The sequence below is a fragment of the Solea solea genome, chromosome 12, assembly GCF_958295425.1.
Source record: "Solea solea chromosome 12, fSolSol10.1, whole genome shotgun sequence".
Taxonomy (NCBI): domain Eukaryota; kingdom Metazoa; phylum Chordata; class Actinopteri; order Pleuronectiformes; family Soleidae; genus Solea; species Solea solea.
In genome coordinates, this window is record NC_081145.1 from 20,963,740 (window position 1) to 20,980,802 (window position 17,063).

At 41.2% G+C, this 17,063-nt stretch overlaps 1 protein-coding gene across 4 annotated transcripts in view; it reads right to left on the reverse strand.

Moving 5' to 3' along the window:
- Positions 1-17,063, reverse strand: part of grm8b (glutamate receptor, metabotropic 8b) — a 95,599-nt gene that overhangs the window by 64,908 nt on the left and 13,628 nt on the right. The window contains exons 1-2 of one of the 4 annotated variants that reach the window (XM_058645219.1): positions 16,276-16,795; positions 12,351-13,164 (exon numbers count right to left, since the gene is read on the reverse strand). In XM_058645219.1, the coding sequence (XP_058501202.1) occupies positions 12,351-12,893 (543 nt within the window). In that variant the 5' untranslated portion in view covers positions 12,894-13,164; positions 16,276-16,795. Of the gene's footprint in view, positions 1-12,350; positions 13,165-14,755; positions 14,850-16,099; positions 16,796-17,063 lie in introns of those variants that run through there. The other 3 variants (XM_058645218.1, XM_058645221.1, XM_058645220.1) reach the window with 3 other exon arrangements.

The window sequence follows — 17,063 nt, forward strand, 5'->3', positions numbered from 1 at the left end:
GATAGAGGAGTGTATTGACACTGTGGGAAACTGGGTGCTTTCTCCAGTTTTTCAGATGTTGAACTAATAATTTGAACTCTGGAAGAGACACGCCTACTTGTGTTGATTTTCATTTTCTGCTGCCTTATCATTTGCCACCATGTTCACAATGTGGTCCTGAACAAAGCAGTATAATGTATTCATGTATATAACTTTGCGGTGCGTAATCCATCATTTCAACGACAGAGTCATGTCACAAAGCATTCTGCTGTTTAACACTCATCCTGTTTTGACACACTAATTCATTCAAATCCTCTCTACTTCGCAGCTGCAGCATGTCGAGGCCCTGTCAGTAAAATCCAACCCTTTGAGGACAGATGTATTAAATCAAATGCAAGGCGTGTCATCGGGGATATTCTACAGCTTTAGGTTCTACTGTTGTAAAACGTCTGACAAAATGACTTAATGCCGTTTATTCAATATTTTTGTTCTTAGTGAGTGATTACACTTCGTTTAGTAGTCACTAAAAGTCCAATTTAAGACAATAATTCGTTTTTTTAATGTCATGTATGTCATGACTAAAATCGAGCTAGTCATAGTCGGACTAACATACCTGGATAATACGATTCATAGTCCAATTACACCTGCATGTATACGGACTGGAGTTGGACTTGGCGTTCTGCGCATGCACCAAATCCCCTCCCCGGTCTTTGACATGGGATTAGAAGGACTGACGAAGAGACGGGTACGAACCACACTGTTTGCCGTTTGTTTGTCTGTGACATAAAGGTAAACAGGAAACTGATCTTATAGAGAGATACACTCAGACGTACCTGTCAGACCAATAAAACGATTTTCTCCTCCACATGTACAGTATACATTTGCCTTTATGATTTTCAATCATAAAACTGTTCCTTGACAGGCTTTAAACTTGGCAGGTGACTTACTCAGGGCATCAGTATGAGCAGTGCAAAGATTTGCCCCAACCCCCTCACATACAGTACATACACAAATAAAAGGCAGACATTGAATGGCACTGCACTAGCATTAACAAATTCATTAAATCCATTCATTGTCGAAATGAAGAAAAAGTAGCACGGGCATGGATACAATTAGCTAACTGACAGGACCAAGCAGGATAATATATATAATGTAAAGCGCCAGCTGGAGGATGGTGTGTGATTAAATGGAGACAACTGAATTTAACAATTATCAAGGAGGAGGAGTGTAAATCAGGCTTTAGAGGAAGGACTCAGTCAATTTTCACCTTGTTGTCTCCCAGGACAAAGACAAAACTAAATATTGGCATCTGCCTACTTGTTATTTCAAACAGAGGAATGGACTCAGAACTTCACATTAGGACTGCAACTATTAATAATTACACTGTCGTTTATCCTCTCAATTGGGTCTCTGCCATGAAATGTCACAAAATGTTGAAACATATTGATACAATGTTTCCCAAACTCTGAAATGAGGATGATCTCAAATGTCTTGTTTCAAAAATGCCAGTTTTGATGATTTCTTTGTTCTATGGAGCAAAGAAACCAGAATATATTTACATTTCAGAAGCTGAAAAATCAGAGAGGTTGTTTTAGTCATTAAAATACTCTTTAATTTCATAATCTATTAATAATTGAATCATCAATTATTCAAGGAATCAATTAACCGTTGCAGCCCTACGGTGCATCCTTATTTCTTTTCAATAACTTCAGCAGTTTTGTTCACCTTTCTCTCCTTTAGAAACCTACAGCAGCTCGGAGCGTGTGGCTCGGTTCAGCTAATTACTGTCCATTCTTTACATAAAAATAGGCTCCAACCGGTGGCAGAATGAATTGCTGGGTTACAGGAGTGACTGCTGAGGCAAGAACAGAGGCTCATTATGTGTGGGTGAGTGCTGGACTGGAGCCGTTAAAGACAAGGGAAGAAGAAGAAAATTAGCACTTTTAAACACAAACAATGGGATGTTAAGTGTGGCTGTTTAGCAAGAAAAGAGGCATTACAAAACGATTTTTAGTTGAACATGTATTTTACATTTCAGACCACACAAGTGCTGTGGAATGGCACCATGGTCGCCCCCACTGATTTCCACAAAAGATCATTTTTACAGAAGCTTAAGCAAAGCTTTTCAGCACACTTTTCAAACGTTGATTTTGGAAATTCATCTCAGAAACTTTAGTGATTTGTCATCTGTATGACATTTTGGTGTTGGAGCATTAAATGGGGTGGTGAAACGCTGCAAATTCAAGGACATAGGATTGCTGACATGCTGTGAGAGAATCTCCTCTTCCCAGTGTTTCTATTCAATAAAAAGGTAGTAGTAACATACATACATACATACATACATACATACATGTATGTGTATATATATACACACACATATATATATATACACACACATGTATACATATATACACATATATATGTACATATACAGTACATATATACATATACACACACATATATACATACACATATATATAGATATACACACACATATATACATACACATATATATATATATATATATATATATATATATATATATATATATATATACAGATATATATATATATATATATTCTGAGTAAAGAAAAACAAACCAGTAAAATAAAACAAATTGGCAGCAGAGCAGCATATACATCTAAGCGTGTATTTTTGTATAATTCAATGAATCACCCCCAACCAGCTTCTTTATCAGTGATCCTGGTCATATAATATGATAGATTTTTAGATTTGGTGCATTCTTTCAATTCTGATGGTGTAGTCGATTTCCAGTATTAAAGTGTAGTTCTACAGGCTGTGATTACACTTGCAGTAAGAATTGAAAATCCTGTTTTTGAAAAGTAGTGACCCGTCTCCTCGTACCACACAATCTTCACAAGTTTCTTTCTTATGGCCACCGGCGTCCAGTAGTCGTCCAGTTGACAGTTGAAAAGGATAGGAACACCAACTCGTTCAAACCAGTCCACGGCGTATTTCCATTTCCAAGAACGAATAATGAACAGACAAAAAAGTCACAGACAGATGAGGAGGAAAATGAGACGGATTATTATTCTTTATTATTCATTATTCTTTTTTGGAATGGAAATACCCCATGGACTGGTTTGAACAGCTTGATTTCCCATCCTTTCAACTGGCAAGACGTCCTACATTTCAGAGTTCTTTTCAGAGTTATGCCGGCCAGTGTTTTTTTGCTCCAGCCATGTTTACGTCACGTTTATGTCTGATGCAGTTTGTCAGGTACTGAACACAGCTAGTGAACACACTTTGTTCGCAGTCCATCTCTCACACATTTAACACCCTGCGCCTCAGTTAGATGAGCCTCCATCTTCCTGCAGCCAACAGGGAGCTGGAGACTTGGTCTTCAGGGAAGCAGTTTAACAGGATGTATGAGATTTTAGTTTTTTGACCAGCTTGCTGGTATTCTGCATTTTGGGTTTCATCTCCACAAGGGTTCTTTTGAAGTTGCCTCCAAAAAAGCCTCCACTTTTCTGTTATGAGGGAGGCATTTGAGGCCAAACAACAAGTGATGCTGTACCTGCACGTCAGCCGGATGGAAACAGACGGACAGGTCGAGAGATGAGGATGCAGGAGGGAAAAGGGTCGGCCCTGTTTACTGTGGTGATCAACAAAAGTTGTCAGTTTGGCTCCTTTGAAGCCAAAAACAATTCCTCTGTAAGATCTTTAGAGACGCTGAGTGACCGTGCACCAGCTGACAAACTGAAGAGGATGGAGTTTTACACATCAAAGCTGCAGATTCCAGCCAGATTTCACTGCTCACAGAAGACATTGTAGGGGTTGATCTACTATCTAGGAGAGCAAACCGGCCATCACATTGCTAAGCTGTGTTTCTACCATGGTACGTTTCGGTACAGTACGGTGCGTTCTGGAATGATAAAGCCCTGGGTCAGGCAAAGCTTCGACCTTTACTTGGTAGGCAGGGTGTGTGCGCTATGATCGATGGCTGCATCAGCAAGATGCAAAGCGTGACGTCGTACCGTTGCAACGACAACGAACAACGACATCCAACACGACACAGCAGAGAACAACACAACAATGGAGCACATCCAGCAGCTCGTTTTTTTCTAGCTCAGTTTGTGGCTGACGTCAACACGTCAAGCTTTGTATGACAACAGACTGTGGGCGTTGAAGAAACACCGGTCTAACTCCACCCCGGACTGTACCATTTTACCCTGGTACCCTAAAGGAAGGGTACCAAAAACGGAGGGGTTGGGGCAGGTTTTTTTTGGTATTATTCCTAATGGAAACACACAAAAATACGGACTGAACCATTTCACTCAGTGGACAGACAGCAACCAGGAAACACTCAAAGCACAAAAAAAGAGAGAGATGTGTTTGTTCTGGTGACATGTCTTTTTAAAAATGTTTATTTTTCAACCTGGAACAACAGTCTCGCAGGGGACTTCTTTCTACAGCTTTTAATGTTCCTCTCCTTCTTTATTTCATGATTAGCAAGCACTTGATTTCCTCCATCAGACTATGCAACCTCACACTGGACATGTCGGAGTAAAACACGGCTCACAGTTTCACAAATCTTACACAACGAAGAGAACAAAGCTGAATTGGAACACTTTACAAGAGGAAGCTGCCAAATGGCTGTAAAGGTTTTAGTGACTCATGAAAAGTTCATAGGCACAAATGCACTGCTGAGAAAATGGCATTTTAATGCCTGCATCCAGCACACAAGCAGAATAATTGACATTTTTGAGTTCCTTATGAAGTAAATTTGTTAAATCAACACCTGCAAATTTCGCTTGCTCTTTTTCAAAAATAGTACAGCACTAAAAAGCCTCCACAAGTCACTTTCTGTGACTCCTCATTTAAATAATGGACAGGATGTTTATTGTAAGACTTTGTGTCCGACTAAAAATTCAGGACTCTTCATGGAATTGAAAATGGCGATACTCTGTTTTCTTAAAAGGTAATTAAAGGAAACTGATGCTGTATTTTTCTTTTTCCTTCTCCCTCTTCTTCTCCCTCATGAACTCCAGGTGCATTCCGTCGTAATCCTATCCTGGTTTCTGATTGGCTGGAGACATCGTAGACTTGGATCTAACCTACACTAGGCCGACACACGTTACACACACACACACACACACACACACACACAGAGAGACATGTGATGGACATCTAGACTCTAAAAGCATCTGCTTTTATAAACACATTTGTGTAAACTATGGAGGAGGATTTCAAAAACAGACAAATGAGGAGCTACTGCTGAATAAATATCAGTTGCCATTTTTATTCTACTAGTGTAATTCTGAAAAGAAGTAACTTGCAGTGCGAGCTGTTGGTATGTTCAGCGACTCTGTGTGACAGTGACAGGGTGATGACAGGCAGCAGGTTGTCAGCTGATCTGCAGTCAGACTGGAGGCTTGTCTCATAGAGGGTGGAGGATGAGGGAGGGAGAGGGAGGGATGGAGAGGGAAGGAGGGAGGGAGGCTTAGTAGTGCAATTAGCAGTGGGAAGCTGTCAGGACCAGTGAGCATCTGTGTTGAGGGAATGCTGTAGAGGATGATGGGACAGAGAACACATCTGATGTGTGATGGACAGTATGTCCTGGTCAGTGAGACATTTCTAAAAAAAAATAAAAATCACAATATTCTCCTGCAGCTAGCGGCAGAAAATTAATTGAAGATCAATTTACTATCAGACATTTTGAAGGCATTTTGAAAGTGATGACTCTCTCTGAATATCAAAAATTCCTACGCCTCCTACGTTTTTGTTTTGTGACAAGGGATCATGTTTCTATGAGATGTGATACTCCGTTAGGAGCAGATTCCTGCTGAGCTCAAGCTCAGCGTGATAAGGAAGGAGTGGATGAGTTAAGAAGACTTGGAAGTCATTCAGAAACAGTGCTCGCTTTCTCATTTTCAGCCTGAAACGAAGAAATATCGATCATTCTGAACAGATTTTAGCTCTTTAGGAGGCTGAGGACACACAGCATTAAATCACTTTCACTTCAGTGGGTCAACAAAGTCATAGTACATGCAAAAGACTGTAGTTTTCAGGGCTGGACTCTAACACTCAACCCTGCTCTCTACTACCTCAATTTAAATGTGTTTGTTTAATTTCTATCATCACTAAGCTTATTATTTTCTTGTATTAATAATTACACCTTTGTCTGTTTGATGTCAGAAGCTGCTGAGAAACAATTTTTGCAATTTTATGATGGACAAATTTCCATCACAGGAGATGAAGCCGAGCACTAAATCATCACAGCCGTGGAGCTCAACGTACTCCTGATTATACTAATCATTTGCCAGTTTGTTCCAGCTGTTTGAGTAATAACACATAATATAAAATGGGCTGAATAGATCATTTAAGCAGAACTGTTATCTAATGTCTGATTTTGCTTTTCATAATGCACAAGTCAGTGGTGGTCGGTTTTCGGGAGCAGAAGTGTCGACAGACGCCTGCCAGCAAGCATTACTTCCTGGGGCAAACTGGAGAGCACAGTCCTCCTACAGCTTAACCCCAAAACGTCATGGCAACACTCAACTGCTGCAGAGAGACATGAACGGACGATATGAGGAGCCAGTTGATAATGATCTAGCAGAACAATGCTGGTGAAGACACGATGCGACATCAGGATCCCGAGGCTCAGAAAGAAGCGTCTGGACACGTTTTCAGTTTGACCCAGCATCATGTGACCATCGGCAGTAGGAATCGTCATGCTGCATGTGTGTGAGTGACACCTCAGACCAGTGCACCACATGTACCAAGGTGACTGGTGGTCAGTTCAAGTTTCAGAACCAAATTCAGCCTGGTTGCAGAAAGACCGTGGATACTAATTTATCTTCCACATGTGATTTCAGGATCTTTTACATGGGGTTACAGTTTTTATATGATCTTACGTATCCAAACAATTCTACAGAAAGAACTGTATTAAAGGGGCAAAATGTATATTATGCAGCTAGAGTTTGAAACAGAAGCTGCAATCCAGATTCAAAATGTGAATTGTCTGAGAATTGTCTGCCTCATCCCCGTGGACTCAAGGTTGCCAGGTAGTGTGGATGGATCTGCACATTTGTACCCTTCCACACATCCATCTTCTACAGCTTTATCCTCCACATGAGGGTTGTATGTTTGTGTTTGTGTATCAGTGTCAGTGACCCATAGAGAAGAGAGGGGATTTCATGTCTGTCGGTTTGTCACAAAACACGCTGTCCATGGTTCTGAAACAATACCATGGGCAGTCACTTGTACTGGGGAAGATAATTGTGTTGTTTTCACATATTTTTCCATGGATTTTTAAATTAAATTGTTATAGAAGTTAAAACAGAGGGGACAAAAATTGGCAACTGAGGGGGACACGCCCCCTCGTCGAGCTGGGTGTGGTCTATCCATTTATGCTACGCTTTGGAAAACATACCCAGGAACATTTAGAGGAACGGCAATCCAGGCAACAGATGCATCAGAAGATATGAAAGTCCTTCAAACAGCTGACAAATGATTTCAAACCCTCTTTGAGACTAAATGTGTGCGTGAATTTTAGCTGTTTCCTTAGTCTAGTGTTTATACTGTCTTGTTTGTTTTAAATTTTATTTTGTTTCTTTTTCCCCTCTCCCTCAAAAGGCCCTGCCTTTTACCAGGCCAAGAACGCATTGATAATAAACACCAAAATATTCTGAGATGTGTATTTGCTGCATGATGTTTTAATATCCTGATGGTGTTTGGATCAACATGTTCCACAAGTTTCTGACACATTATAGACATAATGAGTATTCAGAGCAACTCAAGCTTGACTAATCAAGGTCCTGCCCTGTCACACAGCAACAACTGGCACTGATTGCAGAATAAAAGGCTCCTCTCACAATAGTTTGCGCCACTGACACGTTGAGATGTGAAGGCTGAGCAGGCAACCGGAAGAGACGAGTGTGGGAGTGTGGAGGAAACACAAACTAAGAGTGAAGTGTGTACAGAGGAAGAAGAATAAGGAAGAAGAAGAAGGCTCCGCCACTTATGTGGGAGCCTCCTGACATGACAGCTCCTCTTCTTCCTCCGACAGATTCATTCAGGCAAAAAAAAAATGTATCTGCAGCCAAATAAATGTCAGGTTACCATCTGCACGTCAGCGTCTCTTCACGCTGTGAGTCACCAAGTCGTACATCACAGATGCGTTTCGCGACATGTCGGAGCAGACAGGCAGGACAAGAGCAAAGCCCCGAGATGACCTGAATAATGAACCAGCAAAACCACCACAGCGACTGCTGCCCAAGAACCTCTGAGCAAAGGTTTTCCCTACAACAAACCAGCAGAAATCCAACATTTACACCAAATAAAAATGAGATGAAAATGCAGTGGTTTTTATCCTGATATTTGGAGTTTACTTGAAGGTTTTCTTCTAATGTTCTAATGTTTATTCTATGCATTTAGAGGTTTTTTTCCCTCTAATATTGAGTCATATTCAAATTTCCAGTGAGAAGAAGTTTATCCTTATTATCCTGATTATCCAGAAAATCACAAATATCATTCACTTAGTTTTAAAGACGAAATTCCATGACAGATCCTCTGAGGACCATGAATATTAGCTTATTTGCTGTTGTACTATTCATTTTGCAGTTACCTTTTCCCATTTGCCATCATGTAAATTAACTTATAATTTTTTCATTTGCTGAAAAGCATCTGAATGTGGCAGATGATAACTGGTGGGTGTGACAGTGGTGCCACAGTCAAGAGTTTTTTTCTTATTTGCCATTCTTCCACTTGTCATTGTATTTTGCACTTCAGGGGCCACTGTACCGGGGCTTTATTTGCTTCAACTGTAGATGATCATAATGTTTTACACTCTGAGTGGGTTATTAAAAAGTTGTCAGTTTATTAGTAGTGACTATCACACATGGAGGACAATGGCTTTGGACAGCCTAATTAGGTTGTTAATATCAGTCATGCTAATGAATTACCACAACAATGAGTAAATTGTCGTTGATTAAACTCCATTATCCAACCTCTTTCCATCTTTTTTTCACTCTGAGAGAAATAACATGAACAATAACAACAACAAAGCGCTCTGGTAATCTGGATAGAATCCGCTGATTGACGCTTCAAATTAGCAATAATATGTACAGGATCAACGGTTTCACTCCCAGATTAATCCAGGACTTTAACGTGTTATTAAACTTCTCATTAGACAGAAACACTGATTTAATGAGATGTATATGGTCGGACAATATGAAAGGCTGAATACAGAACTGAAGTGGATACAGTCTCTTGCATCTGACCACTAAAGCGAAACACCCCCAACTATTCCTGATAAAAGCCAATAAAAATACAGACGAAGCAAACGGAAGCATTTACTAGCAGTTAGTGACGCCGCAGTGTGGACGTTTGTCCACCTGTTGTAATAATACTGTCTTTACTGATTGCACTGGACATTTATCATGAAAAGAAAAGTGTTTGCTCAACATTCTCACTCAGATTTCACTGCACTGCAAAATCTCCAACTGTAATTCATTTATTGGAGTAGTCCAGATCAACTTCCAGGTTATTCGAGTAAGGTCTTAATCAAATGTCATGACTTTTAAAAACAATTAAGATCGAGTCACAAAAAAAAGAAAGAAGACTGTGACGATTCTCACATCGTTTGAGACCAGTATTATGTCATTATTATGGATTAAGAATAAATTAAGAAGTGAAATTATACTTTCCCAGCTAACCAGGATGTTTTTCACAGCAGTTTGTGTGTATATCTGTAAACTACAGCTATGCTCTCAACTGGACTACATTTGTAATGGTGTGTAAAATGACAGCACTGCACGTAAAACCCAAACACGGAACAAGCAAACCTCTGAACAACTTTAAACAACTTTCCTTTAGTCCAACAGATGATGCATTCACTAACACAAACCATCTGCTGCTGTGCTCCTGTGTTGTGTCAGCAGTGAGCGCACACTGTGTAATATTAGCAGCTAACACTTATACAAAAAGGGTGAAAAACACTCTCAGCGTCCACATGTCCCGACACTGTGCGAGGTAAATCATTTGCACAGATATTTAAAGCCTCCCAGAATATGCTGACTGCGTTTCGCCACTTCTTTTCACCACCTTTATCTTTTGATTTGTCGCAATTATCTCGATAAAAGTAAAGTGTAAACGTGTGCTCATGAGTTAATCCAATTGCAGGGGGAGGTGGAGTCAACAGGGGATCAACTGCTCACGAGTGCCATGACGTAAAAGAGGGTGAAAATACACTTGATGTAAGAAACCAAATTTCAAGCTGAACCTTCCCTTTAAATCCACGTGCAACATTAAAATCTCACATCTCGTTGCGTCTGTTACATCACTGGTTACAAAGCACATTTCTCACACATCTGCTGAGAAGGCTGCAAGTAACTTTTGATGAAAGAACAAAAACAGCTGGATCTGAAAACTCTGAATAAGCATTCCATTTTGGTTCAGTTTGCAGGTCTACAATATTTACATATAATGAAATACTGGAATCATAAAAGTAAGAGTTGAAATAGTGAGCTGCCTGGATTATGTCGCCTTCATCAAAACCACAAACTAAAAATCAAATGCAGTTGGATTTGTGTTTTCTGTAAGAATCCTGATGCTGAAGCAGGCAGAGGAAACCTCTGCATCAGCACACACCTACTACCTCACCCAGAGGCAACTCCACGTAATTTTAGTTTAGTGATGATGTGGGACTGTCCTCATTAAGCTGGCCGGGCTCTCATACACGCACATGAATCATACAGCTCATTTCTAATTTAGGGCAGCCGAATTTGGTTGTTGCTGTTTGCGGCAACGCGTCACCACCACATACAGTTTTGTCTGTGAGCTGTGCACACATCAAATCAGAAGAGGCAACAGCTAGGATACACTGTATAATATATTATAATATAATTCATCACTGGACCTATGACCAAAACCTCGGTTCATGTCTTAAAAACTTATTACTTGTGCCTTACACCAGAGTTTCTTTTTCAGATGTTGAGGCGGGAACAGCAACTGTTCTCTGCTTTTATTACCGCGGTACTGTGCACTGTGATACATTTTGCTGCAAGCAAAAGCCTCTTGCAGCCGAGTCGGGGGTTTGCGTGCACACTTGAATTTACTTATGTGGCACTCATCCATAGACTCTCTCCATATTGTGCAGCATGTTTCTTGTGTAGGAGGAAAAAGAGGCTTGTGATGTTTCGAGTCTGTTGTTGACCAGTCTGCAGCACAATTTGCCAAGTACATATTTCTGCTGTGCCTCACACTTTTTATACCAAATAAGCAGGTAAGAGCTCCCGGTTATATGTAGGTTGTTCAGATTTACTGCATTCCATCTCCTCCATATTATCTTATAAAAAATGTGACTTTTCTCTTTAATTGTGCAGCTCTATTCATGCTTCATGAATAGAGCTTCAAGAGTACACACTGTGTTGAAGCTGTCAAATCACTAAGAAATTGATATTTTTGTGGATGTGCTAAAATAGATCCTGTGTGGTCCTCCCAGAGCCACAAAGTGATTACATTTAAATTGTTTCCTTCAGTTCAGTGTGGTTCACACCACTGTCCTCCTAAAGGTAAAGTGACATCAGACACATCTGGGGTATAAACATTATCTGTTCATTGATGACGTATTGCTGATACATTTTAATACCATGTGTTCACAGGCAAACCTTGCATTGTCCACTCCCAATCACTGGTCTCCCACATTTTTAAAATCAAGTCAGATTTGAAAATCCTCTAGTGTGTTTCTTGTGTGTTTCAACATGTTTCTTGTGTAGGATGCAGAAGAGGCTTTGCAGACTTTACATTGTCCACTCCGGATCACTTGTGACTTGTGACTTGTGACTCGTGGGTCAAAGATCACATGTGTCACTCACACATACACACGTGTCATCAATCACCATTTATTAGGGGAAAAAAAAGTTTTAGTATGTTTTGTATAAACACTAAAGCTGCTCTTTAACATAAACAAATATGTTACATTCACACAAAGCCGATTACGTCCTTTCTCAGAATGTTAGTGCTTGGATATCATATCAAAAATGTGGTGAGCACAAGAAGTGATTTGCCTGAGCTCATTTTCCCATGTTACACTGTTCCCCTTTATCTTCTGTAGTTAGCTGTAGATGACTGGACTTGTTTGAGTTAAGACGAATGATGGTTATGACCTGGATGACCGAGAACCTTCACAGACATTGTTCCTCTTCACAAACACCAAACAGAGGCAGAATAATACCAGAAATCAGATGTATGTTCAGTATTTATCATGTGTGTTTTCATCTATGCAAACATAAATGCATATACAACAAGTCTGTGAAGGGTCAGGCCCTACTACAAACCACAGTACAGCAGCAAGCACACGATTTTAACCACACACACAGTAAAGTCGCTCAACAGTGTTTTCTTACCTTGAACAGTCGCAGGATGTTGGCCACCATTATTGACACAGAGCTGGCCGACGACCCAATGACACCCACCACTTTATCCGGTTTAGCAAAGATGGGTGGGTCACCATTTGCGCAGCGCACGTCAGAACCATCCCTCTCGATGAGCGCCTGGACAAAGGTGAGCGACTGCTCCAGAGCATAGGTGTCACGTGAACATGTGTCCAGAATCCGTGCCCCGAGAGTTATGTTGGGCAGCAGCTCCGGGTCCTTGTTGATGAGGTCGATGGCAAACAGCATTGCCTCAAGTCTGTGGATTCCCTTTTCCTTCTTCAGCTCACCACACGGCACACCCCTCTCCCCACGAGCATGCACCGGAAACAAGCCGCCTAGGATTATGTCACCATCCAGCCGGATAGAATGTGCGTACTCCTGCTGGGGCTGCTGGGAGTCCACCAGTACTACAGGCTTCTGTGAGGTGGAGCCTAACAACCAGCAGCTCTTAAGCATCAGCAGAAAGAGGAAGCAGTAGCTGGAGACAATCGGGGTCTTTGAACCCCTCACCATGTTGCTGTGAGTTGGGCAGCAGTGATATAATCACAGTCGACAGAGAGGAAGCTGCTGCAGCGGTGTATGCTGTGTGGCAAAAACGGGACAAGCCAGTCCATGGATTTCCCCCGTTAAGAGGGCTAGGTCACTCACAGCGGGCACCAACAAAACGCCAATCCCAAGGGTTTTCAGTGCTACAGGTTCCTGTGTCCGACATACCCGGCTGAAGTAATAGATGTGGCAAAGCTTTAAAGTCTCAGCACCTCCAATTTCACATTCTTCCAGAAACCTGTTGGAGATCAAAACAGAAGATAAAGCTATCAAATACATGACCAATGATCAAGGCTTCTCTGAACCAGATATCCTCTGGGGTTAGATCTCAACTTAACAGCAGCAATACACAGCAATGCCAAACACCAGAGAGTACAAAAAACACGACAAACTCTCCCAATATCTGCAACAGAAAGGTTAACTTCGGCACAGTCACCACCGATGATGCATCTGTTAATGTAAGGATTTAAATCATGTTATTTACATGTCAATTAAGAGTGTCCAATTTACCTAATCCCCAAATCTGCAGGTCTTTGGACTGTGGGAGGAAACCAGAGAACCCGGAGTTAACCCACGCACACACACATGCAAACTCCATGCAGAAAGGTACTTGTTCTGACCAGGTCGCGGACCCGGGTCTTCTTAGTGCTAACCACTACACTAACCGTGTGGCCCGGTCTTGAGTCTGCTTTTAAGAATGTCAAACATTCTCTGCGATCCTTCACAGTCTTCTCAAACAACACTCACACACACACAGATACCTTTTTACACACATCACCAAAAACAACAACAAAAAGTTGTTCAAGTATTGCTGTGTGTGTTTCCATCAACTGCTGTGAAGTAAATATTGGTAGTTAGTTAACTGAGACAAACAGTGGGCGGTGCTGCTAAAAGGTGCAATTTAATTTGAATAAAGAGCCCCAGTAGCTGTGGATATATGTTGTGTTTCGTTGCTGCTTCCTTCTATTATTTAAGTGATATTTGCTGTGTGCATGAAGTGAAGGAATGTTGTGGTTTCCATATCCGTCCACACACTCCACCTCCCATGGGCTGATACCACCGTTTTTCCACTTAAGTGAAATATGGAAGCACAAGGGACGTTTCAGTCGCATCATTTCCAAGTATCCTCTCATCTGCATCGTTCTTTTTTCGACTCTTCCATCTCCTTCAAGCGTGAAAACTTTAACGGGATATTTCAAGACTTTCCCGGATTTTCTGTGTTTCCATTCAGGTGTTTTAAGCACATCTGGGTTAGAAATGTGCATAAAACAGGCTGATTGAAAAAACATCTACAGGTAGCCAGGCCAGAAATGAGATTTAGCTCTAGACGACAACACTGACTGTGTCAATGATTGCGCTTCGTGCATGTTTTTATGCAAAATAATCAGTCACTTCAGTCTGATAATCCGAATGCAGCCTTTTATGAGGTGACATCTGCAGTGCGTGTTTTAAATGGAACCTTTTCACAGCAGACATGTTGACATGAAACAGTACATACACACAGTATGTTCCTAATTACATTTAATCAAGACTCTGTGCCTCCAGAGAAAAGAGGCATCAATAATAATATGTTGAGTTTACCTAAATGTCTGCTGTGGAAAAGCTCTAATAGAACTAGATTTGAACTAGAATAATTCATTAAGGTAATACTTCAGTAAGAGGAGCAGGAACACTTAAATTTACTTTCTTTCCAGGGTGAAGATATTCAGATGGATGTCAGTCTCAGTTTAGCTTAGCTTAATTTAAAAACACAAGGCTAGAGGAATGAAACAGCAAACTTCAACTTTAACTCAAGTAACAACAGTTTGGTGGAATTATGACTGTTTTACCTGTTGCAAATGTCTCGGCTTATTGGGTTCATGGTTGATTTCTGAACTGACTTGTTATGTGTTCACTTACACAATCAGCTAAGATGGCCTCTTATGCTCTTCAAGCAGGAAGTGGAACAGACCAAGTGTCCTTGACTGGGTGGGGGTATGGACAGACTTTGTCGTGATACACAACCAGGATTTTCTGCAGAATTCGATCTAAAAGTGATTTAAATAATGGATAAAAATAAATCCCATCATACTAGTTGGCTGTACTGCCACCTGCCATAAAACAAGAAAGTAGAAGAAGAATGTTTGAAAGCCTCTTTTGACAGTGACATTTTGTACAATTCCCAGTGTCCCATCAAACCCTTAAGCCCAAAATCCTTAAGGACTTTGATGATGTCACCATTTAAGTGACCAAGACCCGAAAAAACTCTACTTTGTATATTGAGTTGTGTTTTTTTTTAAGTCTTTGTTGGAGTGTTTTGTTTTTTGTTTTAGATTGCTGTTATTTCTACTGCCACTAGGACTTTTTTTTTAAACGTACTTGTGGTCGTAATTCTTGCATATGACCCATAGTTACGTTTCGTTGGAGGACAGCCCCTCAATCCATCTGTTTGGAAATCCATTCCCATGTGTTAAACACCAGGGGGCGAACCCAAGCATTCACAAGCATTCATTATTAGAGGCCTCACTTACACAGTGGCACGAGGACCTTTTGGAGAAAAAATTATCTTGAAACGATCACATTTTTGACGTGCTAAACGTCGGAACTGAATAAAAAATGAGGGTAATACAAAAAAGTGGTGCAAAATGGCTCAGTAGTGCCTTCAAAGGTGAAACCCGGTAGGACAAAGCCAAAACTAAGATGCACCAAATTTCACAAAACTTGGTGGAAAAATATAATAATTATTATGTTATTATTATTATTATTATTATTATTACATGAATAACCTGATAAACCTAATAGACGGGTTTACAGTTATCTTAGTTTCCAAATCAGCACAAGACTTCATTCTTTAAATCAGAAACACACAAGCTGAGATGAATCCAAAAGTCACACAGATGTGTTATTGATTGATTGATTGATTGATTGGGAGGTTGGTTGCGCTGGCTGATTGCTTAAATGATGATTGGTTGGTTGATTTCATTAGTTGAGTTATAGGATGACGAGGTTATGTCATGACTGTGTATGGTAAGAGCTAAAAAAAATAACAATAATAATAATAATATTTTTTTTTAAATAACATTTCATAAACAATTTTTCGTTTAATTGTCCATAAAATGCGTTTTGACTCTGATTGGAAAAATGTAGTTTGTTTTTTTGTTTCCAGCTGCACATGACGTGAAGTGTTCAGGTACCTTTCTTTCCACAGAAAGCAGGAACAGGTGTTTTCTCTGTCAGGTCAGACAGATGATTTCCAGCTGTTTTGTCGCATCTAACGCGTTTGCGCCAAATTCCTCTGCGCGGGGACTCGATCCCGCCCCGCATCACAATCCATACAAGAAAACATACAAACAAATAAATAAGCAATTACTGGCAAAACTCTGTGTCTTCTTGTTGCTGCGGAGGAGCGGTGTTCTCAGATCCGGTTCAGCTGCCGCTTCAGCCCGTGACTGGGGCTCCACAGCCCGGGTCCCTCGACTCCCACAGCACAGACAGCTCTCAAATCACCGTGTCCGTCAGCAAGAGTTCATGTCAGTTCCGGCTGATTCCAGAGGACCGAAGTCACGTACTTTTTTTGAATAGCTTGTGGCAGGTCTACGAGGTGCGCAGCGCATGCAGCGCGGCGCGGCACAGCGCGGCACGGCGCGGCGCGACTGCCCTGCGTCAAAGGCAACGGCAGGTTGTCAGACTCATCACACCAGCCAAGTTCAGGGGGACTGGACTCTGATGGTATCATGAAGTTACCCGGTCACAGGGGTGGCCTCATGTCTGCACAGAGACACCACATGGTCCTGGTCCTGGTCCTGGTGGAGGGTTAGATAAGTGCGTCCAGGCAGCAGACACAGACAACAGACCACAGAGAATGAACGTGTGCGCGGTTAGTGCAATAACACATGAAGTTTCAGGAGCGTCATCATGCAGTCAGAGCAAGAGAGAGAGAGAGAGAGAGAGAGAGAGAGAGAGAGAAACGAGCTGCTGAATATTTAAACTGCAGAGGTAGAGGCTGGACTCCCCCAAGTGGACCAACACGGCAACTACAAGCCACTGGAACAAGTGCATGAAATACCTTCACACAGAGAAGATCCTAGACTCTGGGGGGACCCTCATCAGGTCTCAAACCAGTAATGACCTGGGGGCCACAAAGTCCTATGGTCAGTC